Below are 18,709 nucleotides of genomic sequence, written 5' to 3'. Positions count from 1 at the left end.
GAATTGTCAGGATTTCCAAATGATGGGATTGCAGGTTATTGGAGTTTGCAGTAACTTGCTACGAAGATGCAAGATCTAGTACCAAAGATGCACCGTGAATGGAAATTGTCCTCTCTGCCGCTTTTTCTGTATTACTGCATTGCTCGGCAGTACCCGGTCTGACTCAGTCGTTTCCTCTCACTCATTGTTGTCTCCTGTTTGTGGTTCCGTCTGCAGGAGCCTGGATAATGACGAGCGGGCTACAGGTGGGGATTGGCAAGTATGTTGGTGAGGCAGTGCGTGATCACGCCACCGCAAGCACACACACAGCCACCAAGGTGGTTGCCATGGGAATCGCACCGTGGGGAATAGTGTACAATAAAAATCGTCTTGTGAACCCTAAGGTAATAGTATACAGTAAAATGTGTGTGTGTGTGTGTGTGTGTGTGTGTGTGTGTGTGTGTGTGTGTGTGTGTGTGTGTGTGTGTGTGTGTCTATGGTCAGTATATATATGGATGTGTCCTTGAGTATGTGTATGTGTGTTTGAGCGTGTCTGATTGAGTTTATGAATACATGTCCGTGTGTGTATGATTGTGTAAGTGTGACTGTAAGTTTAAGTGTGTGAATGTGTGGCTTCTGTCATCTGTCTGGTTGAATGTGTGAGTGGTGAGTGTGAATCTGAGTGTGTGAATTGTGTGAGTATGAGTGTAAGTGAATGTGTGAATGTGAGAGTGTGTGTGTGTGGGGAGTATGAGTGTAAAATGCGCACATGAGTGTGACAATGTGTGTGCCAGTGTGTATGTGAGAATGTGTGTGTGTATGTGAGAATGTGTGCGAGGATGTGGATATGACTGTGTGTGTGAGTGTGAGTGACTGGGTGTGAGTATGAGCATGTGAGTGTGTGTGTCTGTGAATGTGAGTGTGTGTGTGAGAGTGTAAGTGAGCATATGTGTATGTGCAAGAAAATGGGAGTGTGAGTAAGTGTGTGTGTGGGAATGGGAGTGAGTGTGTGTGTGTGGGAATGGGAGTGTGAGTGTGAGGGGGCTGAGTATCTCCAAGGCCAGGACTGGTTCTCACCTGTACTGATGACTGCCCAGGGCTCCTTCCCCGTGAGATACACAGTGAGCAACGACGAAGAGGCGCAGCACGCCCTAGATGACAATTACTCCGCTTTCCTTCTGGTGGACAACGGGACCAACAATCAGATGGGCGGCGAGATCCAGTTCCAAGCTCGCCTGGAAGAACATATACTGACCCAGAGGACAGGAGTTGGCGGTATGTATTGCCGTGATGAGCCAACTTGTTCTGTTTCCCTCCATCACTAGGGCCGTCTGTCTCACTCTGCTCTCTCTAAGTCTTTTTCCATTTTCACTATCACCATAAATTGTCCCCAACGTGCAAAAGAATAATAAACAAAGCCGAAGGAATCACCCTGCCTCACTCTTGCTCATCACTCACTGTGAGCCTCTGGGACACTGAACCAGCCCATTCCTTGTTACTCCACAGACACATGATTCACTCCGCTGAAGGTGAATGGATGTCACTGCAGAAACTCCCAGAACTTCCTACCCCCTTACGGAAGGATGTATCTAGGGTGCACGTGTACCCCACCCACTGGTACACACTAGATCTCATGGATCAGACCTTGCACACTGCACATTGCACACGAGACCACACACCAGATGTTACAGACCTGACATGTTATGCCACAGGCTATACACCTGATGTATACATCAGAATCTGCCCAATGTACATCACAGGCTGATACCACAATTGGGTATTGTACAGCTGAGATCACATACCAGATGCCACACACACAGGCCTGATGTAATTGATGTCACGTTTTGACAGCACATGTCAGGTCTCACGGACCAGACTTAACACACCAAATATTACTCACTGATCACCACACACAAAACACTGCAATTAGACATTACACACTGCACGCTCCACATTACACACCCGATGTTACATGTCAGACATCATACATCACAAAGTACACATCATGCCCCACATACCACAGACCCATAACAACAAGACCTAACCTCATCCACGAGACAGGTCACTATTGCAATACAGCCTCAATTAAATAAAAGCCACTATTAGTGTAGGATTAGTGTAAACAGGTGCTGGATACATTCAGTGGTCTGAAGGGCCTAGTTCCTTGCTGTGTGACTCTGTGACTCTATTTCAATGATGTCATTAAGCTGGAAAGGATGTAGAAAAGATTCATGAGGAAGTTACCAGGATTGGAGGGCTTGGGTTATAAGGAGAGACTGGATGGGCTGGGACTGTTTTCCCTGGAGTGTAGAAGGCAGAGGGGCGACCTTATAGAGGTTTCTAAAATCATGAGGGGCACGGATAAGATGAATGCACACAGTTTTTTTCCCAGCGGAGGGGAGTCTAAAACTAGAGGGCACAGATTTAAGGTGAGGGGGGGAAAGATTTAAAGGGGACCTGAGGGGTAAGTTTCTCACACAGAGAGTGGTGGGAATCAGAATCAGGATCAGGTTTATTATCACTGACGTATGTCATGAGATTTGTTGTTTTGTGGCAGCAGTACAGTGCAAGACATAAAGACATAAAGATTACTATAAGTTGCAAAAATAAATAAATAGTGCAAAAGAGGAATAACGAGGCAGTGTTCATGGGTTCATGGACAGTTCAGAAATCCGATGGCGGAGGGGAAGAAGCCGTTCCTGAATCATTGAATGTGGGTCTTCAGGCTCCTGTACCTCCTCCTCGATGGTAGTAACGAGAAGAGGGCATGTCCCAGGTGGTGAGGGTCCTTAATGATGGATGCTGCCTTCTTGAGGCACCGCCTCTTGAAGGTATCCTCAATGGAGGGGAGGGTTGTGCAATATGGAACGAGCTGCCAGAGGAAGTGGTAGAGGCAGGTACAATAACAGCATTTAAAAGACATGTGGACAGGTGCATGGATGGGAAAGGTTTAGAGGGATACCGGCCAAATGCAGACAAACGGGAATGTCAGGTAGATATCTTGGTCGGCATGGACCTGTTGGGCTGAAGGGCCTGTTTCCGTGCTGTGTAACTCGATGACTCTATGACTCAATGGCTTAAAGAGTCAGGCAAAGTTATGCAAAGCCCCATGTCAGTTGCTGATCTCCCCACTGTGCATTATTATCTGAAGCAACGCCACAGGACGTCCAGTGACCATGATGGACAAGGAGACAGATGACAAACACTAAGGAGAAAACTACTGATGACACCAGGGCACTTTGCCCAGAGTGCAGACACACTCTCACACACACTGATCCACAGATATCACCCACAACCCTCACACAGTCAAATACCGGCAACCAGCACATTGACCATTAACTCCTTGTGTACCCAGGAGGCTTGTGCTCATATCTGTCTATGTTTCTCCACAGGGAGAGGGAGCATTGAGATTCCAGTTCTCTGCATGCTGATTCAAGGAGGGCCAAACATGTTGGAGGTGAGACTGAAGCCGCTCTGTTCCTTTGGAGGGGTTGCTGGGGGATGAGGGGAGCAGGAAGGGACTGGGAGCTGGAGTTCAGATTGGAGAGCCCACCACAATGAGCAGAGAGAACGATAGTGGAAGTGGCTTTCGAAGAAGAGGAGAGGAATCCTCCCAGGGTCCTGGGCAACAGTTACCCTCGACTGAAGAACTAAAGTAGAATATCACAACTCGGTTTGTGGGAGCTTGCTGTGCGCAGATCGGCTGTTGTGTTTCCTATTACTGCGCTAAGGCATATATTTCACGGGCCATAATAGTGTTAAGGGAGATGTTAAAGGGGAGTGAAGGGTGCTATAGAAATGCAAGACTTGTTTTGTCTTTTTAATAATCAGATCCCTCCCAAATGGGACGTCCCATCCTGAAGAGCAGACATTAGGTGATCCCACTGCTTCCTGTTAAGTTGATTCTATTTAAAGAATACAACTTGGGCAGTGTCTTATCTGACTAATTTTCTCCTGTTGTACTAGAGGATATATGGAGCCACAAAGAACAACATTCCATGGCTCATCCTGGCAGGATCAGGAGGGATTGCAGACGTCTTGGCTGAAGTCATAGTGGAATCCTTCACAGCGGAGACCTTGAGGAAACAGGTGGAGGAGTGCTTGCGAAAACACGCTCCTCCTGAAGATGTTCCCAGCCTGGTGAAGCTGGTGAGTCCCCGGTGAGGCTGTCTGGGGAGTGTGAGATAGGGAACAAGTTCATGGGCAGGAGCTGTCAGCTGGGGCTCAGCCACATCCGTGGCTACAGGCGCCAAGTCAAGCCAAGTTTATTGTCATGTACACAAGTATGATGAGGTACAGATACAATGAAAACTTGCTTGCAGCAGCATCACAGGCACGTAGAATCAGACAACACACAGAACATAAGTTGTACATAAATTATATGTGACAGTGATGAGAAGAGAAATCTGTGCAAAACAAGACATTAGTGCAAAAAAAAGGCACGATCAGAGACGTCCATGGTAGTGCAAGAGGTGGTCCATAGTTTTCCGTTGCTGGGTCGGGTTAGGGCTGTGCAGATCAGTTTAAGAAGCTGATGGTTGTAGGAAAGTAGCCAATCCTGAACCTGGTGGTGTGGGACTCCAGGCTTCTCTACCTCCTGCCTGATGGTAGCAGCGAGAAGCGGGCATGTCCCGAATGGTGGGGATCCTTGATGATAGATGCCACCTTCTTGAGACAACGCCTCCTGTAGATGCTGTCAGTGGTGGGGAGGGCTGTGTCCGTGATGAACCGGGCTGTGTTCATTACTCTCTGCAGCCTCTTGCATCCCTGTGTGTTGGAATTGCTGTACCAGGCCATGATATTACCAGTCAGGACGCTTTCAACAGTGCATCTGTAGAGGTGTGTTAGAGTATTTGGTGAACATGTCAAACCTCCTGAAGCTTCTAAGAAAGTAGAGGTGCTGGCACATCTTCTTCGTGATCTTATCAATAAGTTGGGCCTAGCATAGGCCAGCCGAGATGTTAACGTCCAGCAATTTGAAGCTGCTTTGCACCACATGAAGATATTGTACACCCTGACTCTGCCAGGGCAGGATGGAGGGAGTGTTTTACCATCATTGATGTTAAACCAGGACCCCATCTGCTCTCTGAGGTGGACATAAAGGTCCCACCACTTTGTGACGAGGGACAGAGGTGGCCTCTGATCTATTTTCTCCTCCTTTCTTTTTGGTCTTTATCTTTTCTCAATTTTTTAAATCTTTTTTATCCTTTTACTCTCTCTCATTCTTTTTTTACTTTCCCCCTTTCCTCTATCTCTCTCTTGCCGTGGAGATACACAGCACAGAACCAGGCCCTTTGGCCCACCATGTTCATGCTGACATCAGAGGGGCAAGTTTTTCACGCAGAGGGTGCTGGGTATTTGGAGCAAGCTGCCAGAGCAGGTGGTGGAGGCAGGTACAACTACAGCGTTTAACAGGCACTTGGACAAGAAAGGAGTAGAGGGTTACAGGCCTAATGCGGGCAAGTGGGATTAATGTAGAAAGCCATGCTGGTCAGCATGGAAAAGTTGGGCTGAAGGGCCTGTTTCTCTGCTGTACAACTCAATGACTCTATGACCATCAAGTACCCATCTATACCAATCCAATTTACCAATGGTCCATTTCGCACTGTACCTCAGCAATTCAAGTGCTTGACTCTCTCAGTGTCTCTTTCCTGCCCCAGTTGGGCTCTGAGTTACACCCATTAGCCGCACACCAAATGAACGAGGGTCGTCCTCTGCCAGGAATGAAGAGGTCATAACACTCTTGGCCAGTGAAGTCTCACCACGGAGCCAATTGTTCCAAGGCATGATGGGATCTTGGAGGACTCTATGAGTGGATACAGAATGTAACCTGAGACTTCCAGGATAAACTAAAGATTTATTCTGACTCATAGGTGGAGAAGATTGTTGAAAACAAGCATTTGATGACTGTCTACAATGCAGACCTGGAGGGAGTGGAGGAGTTTGACACAATTATTTTGCAAGCACTGTTCAAAGGTAATATCCCAAAGCTCTTTATTTATTTTCATTTTCTGACATTATGTGGAGAATTGAGGAGGTCAGTCCTAAAGCTAATAGGTTCGCTACAGTCCAGTAACACCCAGATAGGTGAATCCCTTTCCACCCTCACCTGAGGACACTGACCCTTGCTGTTCCTCAGCCACTCACCACACTGCGTTACCTGTCAGTGATGTGTGAACAAGCATGGGGAATGGGAATACTCAGTCCTGGGGCATCCTGGCCCCACTCTATCAGAGAGATTCTCTTTGTCCTGTCTGTCCATCCGTCACCCTCTGCAACTTAAAACCAACTCGTTTTCTCTCTGTCCCAGTTCTAATGAAGGATCTTTGAGCTGAAACATTAATCCCGTTCCTCCCTCCCCAGATGCTGCCTGACCTGCTGAGTGTTTCCAGCATTTTCTATCTTTAGTTTAGATTTCCAGTTTATGATCATCACGTTATCCTTTCCTCCCATTAAGTCCATTTAAGTTTCAGCAGCATCAATAATCAAACGTCTCTCCTCTTGGGGAATGCAAACCCTGTGTTGGTGACTTAATCGGATCCTCAGTGGTCATTCTGGGAATAAAACTCACACCTGCAGTAATCCTGTCCGTGTCCAATCATTCCCAGCACAAGGCTATTCCTGCCATGGGACTTCCCCGGTTTCCTACTCCTGGAACCAGCTGGTGGAGGTTTGCCTTTGGACGGTTCCAGGCTGCGCTCAGGGCTTGACTCTGCCACCTGTACCCCCACAGCCTGTAAGAAGAACAGCACCGATGCCCTGGCATACCTGGATGAGCTGAAACTGGCAGTGGCTTGGAGCCGAGTCGATATCGCCAAGAGCCAGTTATTTAATGGAGAAATTCTGTGGAAGGCAAGTGTGCTTGTGTGAGATTTAGTGTCTTTGTATATGTTTGTGTGTGTGTGTGTGTGTGTGTGTGTGTGTGTGTGTGTGTGTGTGTGTGTTAGTTTGTGTGTCTGTACTTGTGCATACATATTTGTGTGTGCACATGTACGTTTGCACATGTGTTTGCAGTGTGTGGACATGTGTGTGCTCATATTTGTGCATACATGTGGGTGCATCTGTAGCATGTGCTTACGTTGCTGAAGTCACTGTGTGCACTCAAACTTTTATGTATATGTGTTTGTGTGTGCACTTGAGTATGTGTGCATGCCAATGTGTGTGTGTCTCTGTGTGTGTGTGTCGGTGTGCATCTATAAAAGATATCCCAAAGCCTGGACCTGGATCTGGGAGTGGAATGACACAGTCTGCCTTAAGCTGTGTTAAAGAACTTTTTTTAGTGCTTTTCCTCAACCCATGTCTTTATATAATGAAACGGTGAGAAGGTAACCTCATTAAATGTGCTAAATATGGGCCAATTTTTAATGATCAAGGGGTGGGGCAGAGGATCCATGGGGAAAAGCAGGCGGACAACATTTTGGGTCAGGACCCTTCCTCAGAAATGAAGATAGGGAAAGGGGAAGCCCAATATATAGGAGGGGAAAACAGAGCAGTGATAGGTGAACAAAAGAGGGGAGGTGGGGTGGGCACAAGGTGGTGACAGGTAAGAGATAGTGATAGGCAGGTGCTGGGGAGGAGGAGAGAGCAGATCCACTGGGGGACGGGTCAAAGGTAAGGAGAGAGAAGAAATAATAAAGGTAGAAAAAAAAAGGCTAGGAAAGGGAAGAAGAGAAGAAGCGTGGTGGGGGGACGGAAGGTTGAGGAGCGAATGCAGGTAAGAGATGGTGATAGCAAATTGGAATAAAGCAAAGTTAATCTTGCACAATTCCTGTCCTACCCTCCAAACACCGGTTCAAAGAATGCCCCCATTACCTCACACAGCACAGCCAATCCCTATCCCATTCTCAATCCCAATCCCAATTCCAGTCCCATTTCCAAACCCAATCTAAATTCCAATCCCAATCCCAAACCCAATCTCAATTCCAAACCCAGTCCCAATATCAATTGCAATCCATTCCCAATTCTAATCCCAATCTCAGTCCCAATTCTAATCCCATTCCAATTGGAATCGTGTCCTGCCAAGGTGGTGTTTCCTGAGGAATCTCTCTTAACAAGCGGTGGGCTTGCCATTTCCCCAGGACAGTCCTAGAGGCTCCAGGGGCTGAGAGTTCACGTCCAGGATTCTGCGGGAGTAAATTCATGGGGGAATTGGAAACTTTTTCCACTTCTGTCATTTGCAGAAATATAGAGGATGAGGAAAAGTGCTGTTCAGTTGCAGTAACAATTGATCTGTAGGGTAACAATGAGTCTGGCCCATTTCCTATTGACTGTGGAAGGACAGTGGTTTGGGTAATGATCCAATGGCAGTGGTGTGGGAGTTGAGGGTGTTGCAATGTAATGAAACCTACAGGACTGCATCCATTAGAACTGGCATCCTTACTCTGCAGTTGGGCTCATTGAGGCCAGTTACAATCATAGAATCATTATAGCACAGAAGGAGTTTGTTCAGCTGATCAAATTGGTGCTGTATCCTTGTAGAGAATCTCTGGACCAATTCCCCGCTCTTTCCCCATAACCCTGACAATTATTCCTCCTCATTTGCCTATTCAGTTCCCTTTTAAAGCACCAATTCTACCACCATTACAGGTAGTGACTTGCTCGGACCACCCAACAATGGTGCCAGCTTCTCTCTATTCACCCTGTCTAAACCGATCACCATCTCATCCACCTCTGCCAGATCTCCTCTCAATCTTCTTTCCTCCTAGGAGCGCAGCCCTGGGGCTGAGATCTCTCATTCCAGGAACCGTTCCTGTAAATCTCCGCACCCTCTCCAGGACCTTCAAAAACTTTCCAAAGTGTAGGGACCCGAATTGGAGGCAATAGTCCGGTTGAAGGGCTCCTAGTGAGTGCTTTATAGAAGTTCAACATAACCTCTGGGCCTTTGCACTCTCACAGAGTCACACAGCACGGAACAGCCCCACTGAGTTTGACCATCAATCACCGATTTACACCAACTCTATGCCAATTCCATTTATTTTCCCCACGTTCCCATCAACAACCCCAGATTCTACCACTCACCCACAAACTGGGGGTAATTTACAGCAGCCAGTTAACCCACTGATCAGCATATCTTTGAGGTGTGGGAGGAAACCCATGTAGTCACAGCAAGAACAATCAAACTCCACACAGACAGCACCTGAGGTCAGGTTTGACCCTGGGTCGCTGGAATTGAGGTAGCAGCTCTACTCGCTGTACGACTGCACCACCCTCTGAATTTTCCTGACTTTACTGCAGCTTGTTTGTGGAGATTGAGTTAAAGGAAGGGGCCCCACTGTGAATCCTTCCCCTGTGACACTGAGCTTTGGTTTTGAACGAATCTGATGTGGAAGAAACAGGGAAACCAGAGCTTAGAAAGCAATGGTTGCTGTCAGAGTGGCAGATACCAAAGGTCAGAGGTCATAGGTTCATCCTGTTGCTTCCATTCCAGACCAGTGACCTGGAAGATCCCATGACGGCAGCTCTGGTCAATGACAAACCGGAATTTGTCAAGCTCTTCATTGACAATGGGACCAACATGGTAGAATACCTCTCCTATGGGCGGTTGGAGGAACTGTACAGCTCAGTGGCAGAGAACACCCTCCTCAATTCCCTCCTCCGCAAGAAGCAGGAGGAGAGGCGGCTCTCCCAGCAGAAGGGGTCCAAGCCTCCCCCCGGGAGCACGGGCCCGGACAGCAGTCGACGGAGTTACACGCTTTGCGAGGTGCTGAAGATACTGAGCGATCTGATGGGAGATTTTTGTGATCCACTCTACGGAGAACTCTTCCAGTTAGCCGGATCCAAGAAAAGGAAGGCGGTAAGAATTGCGTTTGGTTTCGGCTCTTGGAGTTGTGTAGGTCAATCATTGGGGTTTCTTTCCTGCAGGTTCACAAGCAGCTCAGATCAGTTGATGAACCTAAGGCCATTCAGCCCCTCAAGGGCATTCAGCACAATCGTGGTTGATCAGGGAACCTCAAGGGTTCTCGGGGCAGTTGGGCATGTGGGCATTGTCAATGATGCCCACGTTCCATTAATGTATAGAAATGTCAAACTAAAGCAGATACAAACTCTTGCAACCTCTCCACTCAACTCTGGTCCTAACTTACAGTCCCTCAGAAGCTGGTAGATGTTTCCAGTGAGACAGTGCCCAGGTCTAGTTGCAACTTTCGAGACAGAGTCCAACCTGAGCTCTATATAATCATAACGAATCTTGCTCCACCATCCATTCTGTACAGGAGCGCTTGTACTCTCTTCATTAATGAGAAAGAAGGAGAAAAATAAGATCCTGCATTTGTATAGCAGCTTCACCATCATCAGAGCATTCCATAGCCTCAAATTTAGAAGTGTAGCTGTTACCTGTGCACTGCAAGATCCCACAGTGATGGGACAATTGAGCTATGGAGTTGGTCAAGAGGACGGAGTCTCCCAGAACCTGTAGAACTCCAGGAGTTGCCTTTCATTTAGCCGTCGGATCTTCTGCTTCCAACAAAACAACAAGCTCGGCTTCCTGGCAATCCGAACACCAGCACTTCCAACTGTGCCGCACTCCCACAGCATTGCAGAGAGGTCTGTGCGCCCCTGCTGTGGGAGAATAGCAACCACCCATATCTTTCTATCCTAGAGGTGAGAGTGCCAAACTGATTGTCTGACCGAATTATGTGTCCATTTTAGTTGCTGAATCCCCAGGAAGATTCCTATCGGAAGAGGAAATGTGCCAATCCCTGGGCGGACCTGTTCATCTGGGCAGTCCTTCAAAGACGCAGCAAGATGGCCACCTACTTCTGGGAAATGGTGAGATCTTTTTAAGAAGATGTCTGTGTTCCTTTGGCCCAAGTTAGACCATCATTGTCCTCCGCGCTGTAGTACTTGTCTGCATAAAGCACCTTTAACCAAATGCAGGTCCTCCCCAGGTTACGGCAGGGTTCTGTCCCTGTGAACTGTTTCTAACCCGAACAGTTCGCAAGTCAGAACTGTGACTGTGAACTGAGTTGCCACTGGCCAGAAGATACCCACAGTCCCCCAGCAGCGGCAAAGCCATTCTGCCGGTCTCCCAAACATCTGTATGTACAGGCATTTATAAGCTGGGGAGCATTGTACATAACAGGAGCATTACCATATATATTGGCATATGTGACCAATAGCTTGGTCAAGGAGGTGGGTTAGAGGGACTTCTTCAAGGAGGAAGGAGTTGGCAAGTTGGATAAGTTTAAGGGAGGGAATTCCAGAGCTCAGGGCCCAGGCAGTTGGAGGCACAGCTGCCAATGGCAGAGCGATTAAATTCAGGGATGAACAAGGGGACAGAATTGGTGGAGAGCAGATCATGGAGGATTGCAGGGCTGGGGATGGTTATAGAGATAGGAAGAGGAAGACCATTGAGGGTTGTTCTAAAATCAGGCTCAGACCCTGAACCCTGCACAGTGCAGTTTGCCCATGTTTCCTTCTGATGTAAGAGGCCATTTCGACTCATCGGGTCTATGCCAACTCAGAGGAATCCCATTCCCCATCTAATTTTCCCTGTAATATATTCTCCCCACCTTCCCATCAACTCTACCCAGATTCTACACTCACCTAATCCCAAAGGGCAATTTACAGTTGCCAGTTAACCTACCAACCTGCACAAAGTTGGGGATGTGGGAGGAAACCAGAGCACTTGAAGGAAACTGGTCACAAGGAGAACATGCAAACTCCACACAAGCAGTACCGGAGGTCAGGATCGAACTCAGATCACTCCACATCGTTATTGGTTTTGATCCAGATGCTGCAACTTGTGCACCTCAGCACTTTTCTTGGGACATCCCATAGATGGATTCGGCTGCTCCAGTTGAATCCAGGGGTTCTAAGAAGAGTTGGTGAATGGGAACAGCCTGGGCAGGTGGTGGGGCTGAAACTACAAGTGACTTTTCACCTTCTCTTTATTCTCTTCCTCCCCAGGGTGGAGAGTCAGTTTCCTCCGGTCTCAGCGCCTGCCTGCTCCTCAGGGGAATGTCCCGCCTGGAACCGGAAGCGGAAGGAGCCCAGGTTATAAAGGAAATGGTGGCTAAGTTTCAGCAGCTGGCAGTAGGTACAGACACTACTGGGGAGGCAGGAGAAATGATTGGGATCAGGGATCGGGGATCGGGGGAGAGAGCTGTCGTTATTTAGAAGGGTGGTGAGCCTTGTATGAACCCATCCGGGAACCCGTCCCAGACCCTACCCACATTCAGTCCTGGTGTAGGGTCTCGAAATGTCGACCATCCCTCTGCCTCCACAGATGCTGCTCGACCTGCTGTTTGTTTTTGCTCCAGATTTCAGCACCTGGTCTCTTGTGACTCCTGTCCAAACTCCATCCAGTACCCTACCCACTCACCCACATATCCCACTCAACCTTAACCAAAACCTCCACCCACCCTTACCCAATATCTCAATCCCTTTTCCAATACCCCACCAACCACCCAACTACCCTCCCCAATACCCCACCCAAATACCCTCCCCAATACCCCATCCACCACCCAATCACCCTACCCAATACCCCATCCACCACCCAACTACCTTACCCAATACCTCACCCACCACCCAACCACCCTCCCCAATACCCCACCCAGCACCTAACCACCCTCCCCAATACCCCACCCACCACCCAACTACCCTCCCCAATACCCCACCCAACACACACCCACCCACCCCAAAACCCCACCCAGCACCCAAATACCCTACTGAATACCCCACCCACCCCCACTACCCTCCCCAGTACCCCACCCACCACTCATTCAACATAACCTGGTCTCACAACTAATCCAACCCTTGTCATACTTACCCATTGTTCTCTCCTTATTCCCATTGATTCCCCCAAACAGCTGGCTTGTATCCCCACACACATCTGTTAAACACACACACACACACACACACACACACACACACACACACACACACACACACCCATCCACTCACACTGGAAATATCAGCAGAGGCTTTAAGGGTTGAATGGCCTTTCCCAAGTTAACTGCTCTGTGTGCCGCGTGTGTGCTGAACGTTTGGCCGAGATTCTAACTTCGAGGCATTCAGTCATAATCCCATGGACGGTAGCTTCACACCATTGGCTCCTCAGCCAAGCACATACACCAATGGGCAGTGGCGGGCAGTGGTCAGGTGGGGGGGGGATTGGCAGCTTGCCCATACTGACGCGATGCTCTTTCCCCTTGTGACGCAGACGTTTTTAATGAGTGTTACCGGCACAACGAGAAGAGGGCCTTTCAGCTGTTGGTGCACAGATGTCCCATGTGGGGCAGAGCCACCTGCCTGGAGCTCGCCACCGAGGCCGACGCCCGCAACTTCCTCGCTCACGACGGAGTCCAGGTCAGTCTGGAGGCTCCCCAGTAACCAACCCTTGATGGTAATGGTGGTAAAAGTAGCAATGGCGGTAAAAGTTCCTTGGGTACATTGGGAGATTGAGAGCCCGAGGTGGGGTCAGTAATATGGGGCATTAATTGCCCATCCTAAATATCCTTGAGAAGATGGTGGTGACCCACCCTCTTGAACCCCTTTTCTCCATGTGGTGGAAGGGCTCCCTCTGCTGTTGGAGAGAGAATCCCAGGATATAGACCCTATCATGACAAAGGAACGATGATTTAGTTCCAAGTCCGATTGGAGGGGAGCCTGCAAGAGGTGGTGGTCCCATGGCGGTCCCATGCACCTGCCGCCCCTTGTCCTTCTCCTTAGTTTGGGAGGTGCTGTCAGAGTCGCCTGGGCAGGGCATTTTGTTGATGCCACATACCGCAGCCGCTGTGTGCCAGTGGTGAGAGGTGTTGCCTGGCAGATGGTGTGCCAGTCCTGATTTGGTTTGACCTTCTGGCATGTGGTTTGACCTGCCCAGGTGGAGAGCAGTGCATCATAGACTTGTGTCTTTGTCGAAAGATACAAGAACAGGAGCAGGATTATACCAGTTCACTCTCGAACATGCTTCACCATTCAATAAATCATGGTTAATTCAATATGGGCCTCAACACCAGTTTCCTGCACACTCCCTATAACCCATGAAAGGCTTTGGGATGTCAGGCGATGAGTAACTCACTGCAGTAGCCACTGTACTTATGGGGCTGTCCAGTTGTTCCTAGTTACTGGTGACCCCAAGACGCTGGTCTCAGAACTGGTAAGGCCATTGAATGTCAATGGCTGGTGATTAGATTCTCCCTTGTCGGTGATGGTGATTGCCTGTTTACAGTGGTGTACCTGTTCTGTACGGTGGAAGTACGGTGGTTATCTTGTTAACCCAGAGGCCTGGCATACAGAACTGGAAGCCTGTGTTCAGATCCCAACATGATGACAAGGAAAATTGGAATTCATTTTACTAAATTAATCTGGAATTGAAAAGCGTGTGTCAGTAATGGCAGAATGGTGGTGCAGCCTCAGAATTACAGCAACTCAGGTTCGAACCTGACCCCCGATGCTGTCTGTGTGAAGTTTGCATGTTCTCCCTGTGACCACTTGGGCTTCCCTTGAGTGCTCTGTTTTCCTCCCACATCCCAAAGATATGTGGGTTGGTAGGTTAATTGGCTGCTAGAAATTGCTCCTCATGCATAGATGGCCGGTAGAATCTGGGGGGAGCTGATGGGAATGTGGAGAGAATAAAATGGGATCAGGGTAGGATTAGTGTTGTTGATGGTCATCAGGGACTCAGTGGGACATGGGGCCTGTCATAGGTAAGACAATATGACCCTAAAACTAGCCAATCGTTGTAAACCAGGCATCTGATTCGATAATGTACTTTAGGGAGAGCATCGTCTCTCTGGCCTGGAAGTGTGTGATTTACATGTTGCTTTCTATCCACCAACCAGACGTGGATGTTTGGGGTCCGAGAGGGCAGTAAATTGAATGATGATGCAATCCCCACCTTGGCAGTTTTCTCAGTGGACAAGATGTGGTGTCGGGTGAACCATCTCTCCCTTATCCCATGTCTCCTTTCACAGGCCTTCCTGAGTCAGATCTGGTGGGGGGAGATGGACAGAAACACCGAGATCTGGAGGCTGATGCTCGCCTTCTTCTGCCCCCCTTTCATATACAGCAACCTCATCAAGTTCAGGTAAACCTTGCTTCTCTCTCCACAGATGCTGCCTGACCTGCTGAATATCTCCAACATTTTCTCTACTTAATTTAGGTGAAGGCTGCTCCTCTCACTCGGTAATGTTGGGTGGAAAGAGGGAAGCTCTCCCACGCTCCTGCGCCCACTGTCATCCCCTCATCCCCAACCTTCTTATCCACCTACCACCCTGTAGGGGAGCTGTGGGCTGTGCTAACTTGTTTTATGAGGTCATTCAGCCTGAGCTTTTAGTGTTGGTTGCTCTTATATTCTTCAATCTCAGGGACATATTGATACTGCATTGGGTGGAAGCATCAGTCAGAGCAAGGACACCTCGCCCTCAACAACACAGGCCTGGGTTGAGTTCATTTGGAGGCGTGCTGTGGGAGGGGCCAGGGCAACTGGCCTCAGTGCCTGGGATCACATCCCAGGGAAATGCAGTTCGTAGGTGGGCACTGGGTGGGGATTAGCTCGGAACGTCTGGCCAAGATGCCAGTACCTCCCCGCACACTTGAGAAGTTTTGTATTGCAGCAGGTCTCAGCGCGAGGCTGTGGCTTCAGCACACACCTCCACACACTAAGGTGGGTGGGAATCTGGAACTCCCTCCCCCATTCGTTGGGGGAAGGGCTGAGAAGGAAGCAGTTGGCACATGGCTCCAGGGACCCAGGTTCAATCCTGACCTCTGGTGCTGTCTGTTGTGGAGTTCGCACGTTCTCCCTGTGACCGCTTGGGTTTCCCCCGGGTGCTCCGGTTTCCCCACATGCCAAATACGTTCATGTTGGTAGGTTAATTGGCCGCTGTAAATTGCCCCCAGTGACGGCAGAAAGAGTCCAAGGGGTGCTGATGGGCTACAAGAGAAAATAATTTACAAGGTATAGGGGCCAGGGTGAGGGGAAATGGTACTAATGGGACTGGTCCTGCAGGAGTCATGAACCCAAAGTGTGAATGGCCTCCTTCTGTGCCATTTATAGGATAAGATAATTGAAGGGTGCTATTGGCTCAAAGGGCTGAATGCTTTCAGTCCTGACTTTATGAATTCTAGAGAGAAGAACTTCACCATGAACACTGTGGTTTGTGTATTTGTCTATTGGTTTGTATGTATGTTAGCTGATATTAATATCACCACATTCATTTTTAAGCTGTTGGATTTGTGATTGCTTTAAGGGACTGCAGTGGGTGATGAACTATTGCAACATTGGGTGCGTCATGTTTCAGGCTGAGCTGAGTCGACCGCTACAATAAACAGACCCTCACATCCGTCCTTCCCAAAGTGTAGGGACCAGAGCTGGACACAATATTGTGGTTGTGAACCAGGAAAGTTCATCATAACTTCTTTACTTTTGTACTTCATACATCAATATAAGAGGCTGAAGATCCCAGAAGCTTTGATAGTTGCTCTCTCAGCATGTCCTGTCACTGCCAAAGATGCACGCACATGAAGCCCCATGTCCGTCTGTTCCTACACACACTTTGGAATGTTGCCATTAAGTTTGCAAATCCCCTCCCCATCCCTTTTCCCAGAAAGTATCCCCTCATACTACTCTGCATTAAATTCCGTGTTTCCTTGATGCTCTGAGTCCAAGAGGGGTTTGTAGACCCTACAGTACCGCTACAAGAAGAAGATGCTGGTAGTTAATGACTCACACTCCAATCTACTTACAGAGAAATATTTCAAAATCTGCCACTGACGTTTCTGTTTTGCATACAGGAGCAGCACAGAAGACCAAGTGATGGAAAGCTCTGCTTCTGAGCCAGAATGTAATGAGAATGACATGTTGCTGGAGGCTTCGGAGGGCTCCCGGTGGGTCTCTTTCTGCATTTAGTTTCCTCTTTACTTCAAATCCCATGTACCTCCACCTGACCCCTCCACAAGCACTGGGCACTGGGCTGGTGTATAAAGATCTGTCCCTGGCACACATTGGCAATCTATTGCCTATTCCTTGATGCCCAAGAATGGATGATGCCTAATTGAATGGCTACAGTCCGTGTGGTGAGGGTGCTGCTGGAGAGGGAGTTCCAGGATAGTAATTCAAGAAGTGGTGTGACCACATTAGGATTTTGCATGACTTGGACAGGAAGTTGGAAGTGCCTTTGGAGAGATAAAGTACTGTGCAAGAGGAGGCCATTCAGCCCATCAAAACACTACTGGTTCTCTGTAGAGCAATCCAGTCAATCCTACAACCCTATAACCCTGCAATGTTATTTCTGTCAATTTTATTTTGCAACAGCTAATCCTACCAGCCCAGTATTCTATTTCATCAATAGTTGTAGCAGTGATGCAGCAAATGGAGCTGATGCCTCACAGCTCCAACAACCGGATTCAATCCTGGCCTCCAGTGCTCTGTGTGTGGAGTTTGCACATTCTCCCTGTGACCACAAGGATTTCCTCCAGGTGCTCTAGTTTTCTCCCACATCCTAAAGGCGTGTTGGCTGGTAGGTTAATTAGCCACTGTAAATTGCCCGCTGTATATGTTGGTAGTTGGAGGATTGGGGGCAGTGGTGGGAATCTGAGAGAGGACAGGTTACAGGGAAGTAAATGTGTGTGGAGGTGGGGAAATGGGATTGGTAAATTGGCTTATTATTGTCACATATACTGAGGTACAGTTAAAAACTTTGTTCAATACAGATTATTTCATCACATCAGTGCATTGAGGTAGTACAAGGGAAAACAATAACGGAATGCAGAGTAAAGAGTTACAGTTACAGAGAAGGTGCAATGCGGGCAGACAGTAAGGTGCAAGGCCATGACGAGGTAGATTGTGAGGTCAAGAGTCCATTTTATTGATTTAGGGGACCATTCAACAGCGGGATAGAAGCTGTCCTTGAGCCTGGTGGCACATGCTTTCAGGCTTTTGTATCTTCTGCCCGATGGGAGGGGGGAGAAGAGAGAATGTCTTTGATTATGTTGGCTGCTTTACTGAGGCAGTGAGAAGTATAGACAAGAGTCCATGGAGGGGAGGCTGGTGTCCATGATGTGCTGAGCTGTGTCCACAACTCTTTGCAGTTTCTTGCAGTCTCGGGCAGAGCAGTTGCCATATCAAGCCGTGATGCATCCAGATAGGATACTTCCTGTGGTGCATCTATAAAAGTTGGTGAGGGTCAAAGGGGACGTACCAAATTTCTATAGGCCCCTGAGGAAGTAAGGGTGCTGATGTGCTTTCTTGGATGTGACGTCTACATGGTTGGACCAGGACAGGCTATTGGTGATGTTCACTCCTAGGAACTTGAAGCTCTCTCTGAGAGTTGGCGTAAACTCAGTGAGACGTGGCTCCCTTTAATGTCATGAGGAATTGTGAAAAACATGAAATCTCAACTTCCTCCATTCTGGTGGGCAGGGAGTTCCAGGGAACTTCAGGTCATTATCACATGCTGTATAGAACAGTTCTTTGTCACAGTTCTTTCCCTGTATCTCTTGCGCGACACCTTCACTCTGACTTCCCCTAGAACCATCATCTAATGGGAACAGCTTTCCTTTGTCTCCGTTATCTGGACCTTGTACTCTTTTATCAAATCCATTCGCTTCTCCAGTCGATCCTCCCTCATCCCGGGAACTGTTCCAGTAAACCTCCCCACCTCCACTCAAGGACAGTGCAGAGACTCTCCCAACATTTAAAAAGCATTAAATCGTCAACACAGAGAAGGCGATGCACCAACTCAAGGGATTAGGATAGAAGGATACCTGATGGTCAGCATGGACGTAG

At 48.4% G+C, this 18,709-nt stretch overlaps 1 protein-coding gene across 3 annotated transcripts in view; it reads left to right on the top strand.

The window, feature by feature from the left end:
* The window catches only part of LOC127585498 (transient receptor potential cation channel subfamily M member 4-like), a 51,531-nt gene that overhangs the window by 14,199 nt on the left and 18,623 nt on the right, over positions 1 to 18,709 (top strand). For all 3 annotated transcript variants that reach the window (XR_007958514.1, XM_052042995.1, XM_052042994.1), the window contains exons 5-16: positions 217 to 383; positions 1,077 to 1,254; positions 3,372 to 3,436; positions 3,946 to 4,128; positions 5,853 to 5,955; positions 6,713 to 6,831; positions 9,407 to 9,772; positions 10,627 to 10,746; positions 11,887 to 12,016; positions 13,142 to 13,287; positions 14,898 to 15,010; positions 16,717 to 16,809. Coding sequence is in view for 2 of the 3 variants with exons in the window: in XM_052042995.1 (XP_051898955.1) it covers positions 217 to 383; positions 1,077 to 1,254; positions 3,372 to 3,436; positions 3,946 to 4,128; positions 5,853 to 5,955; positions 6,713 to 6,831; positions 9,407 to 9,772; positions 10,627 to 10,746; positions 11,887 to 12,016; positions 13,142 to 13,287; positions 14,898 to 15,010; positions 16,717 to 16,809 (1,783 nt within the window). In the remaining variant the exon portion in view is untranslated. The remainder of the gene's footprint in view (positions 1 to 216; positions 384 to 1,076; positions 1,255 to 3,371; positions 3,437 to 3,945; positions 4,129 to 5,852; positions 5,956 to 6,712; positions 6,832 to 9,406; positions 9,773 to 10,626; positions 10,747 to 11,886; positions 12,017 to 13,141; positions 13,288 to 14,897; positions 15,011 to 16,716; positions 16,810 to 18,709) is intronic.

This window comes from Pristis pectinata, chromosome 33 (assembly GCF_009764475.1).
Source record: "Pristis pectinata isolate sPriPec2 chromosome 33, sPriPec2.1.pri, whole genome shotgun sequence".
NCBI lineage: Eukaryota > Metazoa > Chordata > Chondrichthyes > Rhinopristiformes > Pristidae > Pristis > Pristis pectinata.
This window is presented reverse-complemented; position numbering and strand designations above follow the sequence as displayed.